Source organism: Chondrus crispus, genomic scaffold (genome assembly GCF_000350225.1).
Source record: "Chondrus crispus Stackhouse genomic scaffold, scaffold_85, whole genome shotgun sequence".
NCBI lineage: Eukaryota > Rhodophyta > Florideophyceae > Gigartinales > Gigartinaceae > Chondrus > Chondrus crispus.
Window position 1 is genome coordinate 312317 of NW_005178764.1, and position 4233 is coordinate 316549.

Consider the following 4233-nt stretch of genomic DNA (forward strand, 5'->3'; position numbering starts at 1 on the left):
GCGTCTCCCTGGCCACGTGTACACGTAATAGCATTTTACCGTTATTTCAAATCTACAGAAGCCATGGATTTGAGGGCTTGTCTCATAAGGGGAAAATCCTTAATTAAAAAGGGCTAGTGGCAAGTAAATGTTTACTTGTTGACCGGTGGTCAATGTTTACCCCGGGGCAAGTAAATGTTTACTTGTTGACGGATATTTGGGCTGGACAGGCGGAGTGCTGTGATAGGTTGCAATACTTTGAGTTTTTCAAGAATTCAATGGCTTCTTTTGCCCCTACTGTAATTGAGAATTGTATTAAAATCACGGTGCATATCGCGTATGATAAAAAACTTTATTTACAAGCAGGGAGAACCCGGTCCGGAGAACCCGGTCCGCATCATGGCATGATGCGTGATGCTCATACTCGCTGGCCTAGTTTTGGCGCGAAATCGGGAGTGAGACATACGTGTACTGTACTGTACGTGGACGATGTGTTGCCGACAGAAGACGTGTCGCCAGTGAATCCAATTTTTTCAATCCGTGCACTGCGTAAATTTAACTTACCCCCACGTCGGTCCACCAATGCACGTTCTCCTAACATTAATTCGATGATGAGTCACGACACATTGCTCTCCCCCACCTAGGCTCCACGTTTTTTCCCGTTCACAGACGTGATACTCAACCAGGAAACCCCCCCGGCCTCCACTACTACCATCCGTCCCCGTCCTCCCTTCCCCCTCTGCGCACTCCCGTCCCCCCTCCCCCTAACACCCCAGTGCCCAGGAAGAAAAACAACCACAATGTTGGGCATCGGCAAGAAGCTCTTCTCGATGTATCAGGCGCACGCGGACAAGTCCGGCGGCGGTATGGGAGCTCCGCGCGACGCGTCGGCGCTGCTTTCGTCCATGTCGGCGGGCGCATCGGGCGAGAACAAGTGGAAGCTCACCAACCTGGCCGGCATTGGCTCGGACGACGACAAGGACCTGCGCGAGAAGGCCGCCGAGTCGGAGGGTGAGTTCGCCGCCGCGGGCGAGGCCCCGGGCCTGGAGATCTGGCGCATCGAGAAGTTCCAGCCGGAGAAGCTCGAGCCCAGGGCTGGCAACCTCTCGTTGTACAGCGGCGACTGCTACATCGTGCTCAGCACCACCCGCAAGCAAGACTCTGACGCACTCGACTGGCAGCTGCACTACTGGATTGGAAAGGACTGCTCGCAGGATGAGTCCGGGTCCGCGGCCTACTTTACCGTTAACCTTGATGATATGCTCAACCAAAAGGTATCTTGTTTCATCGCTTGTCGTCAACTTAACGTTTCTTGTGTTTGTGTCTGACCCAACATCACCTCACCTCTTTCTTCTCTCGAAAATCCGCAGCCCGTCCAGCATCGCGAGGTCCAATACAGCGAGTCTTCCTTGTTCCATTCTTATTTCGACTCGGTCACTTACCTCGATGGTGGAATCGACAGTGGGTACGTATCTGCATGCCCTTCTATTCCTCATTTGCTTGTCGCTATGCAACTTGCTCCAGCACGCCTTATTCCTAACACTTTTTTGGCTACCGAATCCTGCTTTTGGCTTGCAAAGGTTTAACAAGGTTGAACCGGAGGTGTATAAACCACGTCTTTTGCAGATGGCATCACTCGGCGGCACTGTTCGCGTCCTCCAAGTTCCCCTCAATCCGTCTTCCTTGAACAGCGGTGACATATTTTTGCTTGACAACGGCATGACCATTTACCAGTTCAACGCCCCCGACGCTGATTTTAAGGAGCGTCGTCGAGCAATGGAAATCGTGGAGCAAGACATCAAGGCCGAAAGAGATGGTCTGCCGGACGTTATCTTTCTAGACGGTGACGAAGTCTTCACGTGCGATGCCTTTTGGGAACTCTTGGGAGGCAAGATTGATGAGCTGCCTCCCCCGGATGCGGACAGGGATGTCGAGGCCGGGGAAGTCGACCTTTCCGGTGCCAAGAAACTGTTCAAAATTTCCGACGAGGATGGGTCCTTAGTCATGTCGCTGGAGAAGGAAGACGGCGAGCTCTCTGAATCTGATATTAACGATACTGATGCTTGGGTGATTGCTTGCAGTGGCCAGTGCTTTATCTACATTGGAGAAGGGACAAACCAGGATGAGAAATTCTATGTCTGGAACAACTGCGACAAAATTCTCCTGGCGGCAGATTTGGATTCCGCCGCCGCCACAAGCTTCCTGTCTAAGGACTCTGATGCTGAGACCTGGGCAAAATTGTTCTCTTAGTTTCATTCCCATTCTTACGTTTGTACTTTTCTGGGGGTGGGTACACGGTGACGCATGGTAGTCGAGCCTCACGAGAATGATTCACTCCGTTTCGCAACTAAACTTTTTTTTCGACTCTCCCATGCCCCGAAGGCTTCCGAGGGCCACAGTTGTCTCTTTTAACATTGCTCTAGTATGTGAATATGGCCTCCTTGCGAAATCTATGAAAGAGAGGACCTCACCTGCTCGCTCGTGCAATTTCTGCATTAGTGCGTTGGGGGGCGGGGGGAATGGTGACACACAACCTAGCTGCTGCCTGCACAGTCCTGAAAACATCCGACACTAGAAGGAAGGGGAAAAGTTTTATTGTGAAAGTTGAGCAGTTAGTACAAGGTGTTCCTAGTTTGTTCCAAAACATTTTCTTGCCGAGAGCCACTATCGTCATGCGAGGTGCTGGCCGTCCGCGCAACGCAGTTAGTAGTCAACGTCACTTCCGACTTCATTTAACTCGGTGGCGTCTTCCAACTGTTGCTGCCTTCGCAGTTTCTCCAATTCTTCATTTGCTTCTCCAAGCTCGACCTCTAAACGAGAAGCATGCTCGGCCAGACGCTGCTGGGTAACCTTCTCCGACTTTTTGCGCTCCTTGATAGAAAACTGTAGGTTCAGCTTGTCGTCTTCGGCCTGTGCAAGGGCGAGCTTGGTCATGACGAGATCTTGGAGGACATCTCCCAGCTCCTCCGCATTGGACGACCTTCGGTCATTGAAGGCACCCTTGACGTCGGTCAACTCCGCCTCGAGTCGCCCCACCTCCGACTTAAGTTCAGTGATCATGGACTCGTGATCTTGTTGCCTCATCTGATGCGTAGAGATCTGCCGTTTCAAGGAGCTCATCGCGTCGGATTGTTTTGCAGCGACGGAGGTTTTGCGTTCCAGCGTGCGAGCATTGTTTCTAAAGTTGTCGCGCTCTGCGCGGGTCTTGATTTTTTCGGCCTTTTCGTATTCGATGTCTTCACGCAGGTCGGCCACCTCTTGTTCAAGTTCCGCTACTCTCCTCATGAGGCGGGTCTGCTCGCGATCACTCTTTTCGCGGGAAACGCGCAGTTCTTCCTCCACTTTGTCGACCGAGCGGCTTGCGGCTTGTTCACCGGCCGCCATGCTCTTCCCTCTCGACAGCGCTCGCTGCATGGCCATGTCGCGCTGGGCCTTCAGCTCGACGGATTCTTCGTACAGTGCATCGACCTCTGCTTGGGAATCTTCGAGATGTCCGGTAGTGTTTCTCAATCGCTCCTGCAGCGAGTTGACCTGGGATTCCAATCGGTCGTGGTCGGACTGCAGCGCTTCCTTGTCGGCCTCCAGGTCGTCGATGTCTCGGCGTGCCTCATCTAGCTCAGAGAGGAGGTCGTCCCTTTCTCCCGCATCCGATTCGTTTTGCTCATCCTTATTGGCTTTGATCTGATCGACCTCACTTTGCAGTGCGGCGTTGTGCTCGCGTAGGTCGTTGTACATTTGGGACAATTTCTGGTACGTCTCCCGTACCTTTGTCGAGTGCGCCTCATGCGCTTTGAGCTTTTTCTGCAGCGCGTCCTTCTCCTGGCGCACTTCCGTAAGACGCTTTTCAAATTGCGATCCGTCCGGCAACCCGCGCGCCCCTACGACCTGCCCCCCGACACCATTCGTCGCCGCCGCCGCCGCCACGGTCAAGCGGTCCACCTCAAGCGACAGGCTGCGATTCTTCTCTTCAACAACCTGCAGCGCCTTATTCTCCTTAACCAAGCGGTCCCTCTTACCCTTCACGGTGGCAAGCTCCGCGGCTATAACCTTGAGGTCGGCGTGCAAGCGGGCCGTCTCATCTGAGAGCCCGCGGGCCGACGCGTCGGCCTTTGCGCGGCGGGCGTCCTCGGACGCGGCCTGGCGTGAGTGGGCGCGGAGCTCGGCGGCCATCTTGTCGACGTCGGCGCGGTGCGAGTCGCGCAGCGCGCGGCTGTCCTCGCGCGCGCGCTTGAGGTCCGCGCACAGGCGGGCGTC

At 54.3% G+C, this 4233-nt stretch overlaps 2 protein-coding genes; one reads left to right on the forward strand and one right to left on the reverse strand.

Annotated features, from left to right (window-relative positions):
• The first annotated feature begins 779 nt into the window (after positions 1-779).
• Positions 780-2343, forward strand: CHC_T00008685001 (Severin). XM_005711526.1 is given in 4 exon segments: positions 780-1253; positions 1350-1444; positions 1560-2229; positions 2230-2343. 3 exon segments carry the CDS (start codon positions 780-782, stop codon positions 2227-2229), a joined length of 1239 nt encoding a protein of 412 aa, XP_005711583.1. The 3' UTR covers positions 2230-2343.
• A 209-nt stretch (positions 2344-2552) lies between these two features.
• On the reverse strand, positions 2553-4149 carry CHC_T00007802001 (hypothetical protein). XM_005711527.1 is given in 2 exon segments: positions 2553-2682; positions 2683-4149. 1 exon segment carries the CDS (start codon positions 4147-4149, stop codon positions 2683-2685), a length of 1467 nt encoding a protein of 488 aa, XP_005711584.1. The 3' UTR covers positions 2553-2682.
• Positions 4150-4233: the final 84 nt, after the last annotated feature.

What these genes read in the sequence shown, in the direction of transcription:
- CHC_T00008685001 (XM_005711526.1), top strand. Translation starts at nt 780, where the DNA reads ATGTTGGGCATCGGCAAGAAGCTCTTCTCGATGTATCAGGCGCACGCG. An exon ending in ATGATATGCTCAACCAAAAG is followed by an intron (nt 1,254 to 1,349) that starts GTATCTTGTTTC and finishes GAAAATCCGCAG; the next exon opens with CCCGTCCAGCATCGCGAGGT. An exon ending in GATGGTGGAATCGACAGTGG is followed by an intron (nt 1,445 to 1,559) that starts GTACGTATCTGC and finishes TGGCTTGCAAAG; the next exon opens with GTTTAACAAGGTTGAACCGG.
- CHC_T00007802001 (XM_005711527.1), bottom strand. Translation starts at nt 4,149, where the DNA reads ATGGCCGCCGAGCTCCGCGCCCACTCACGCCAGGCCGCGTCCGAGGAC.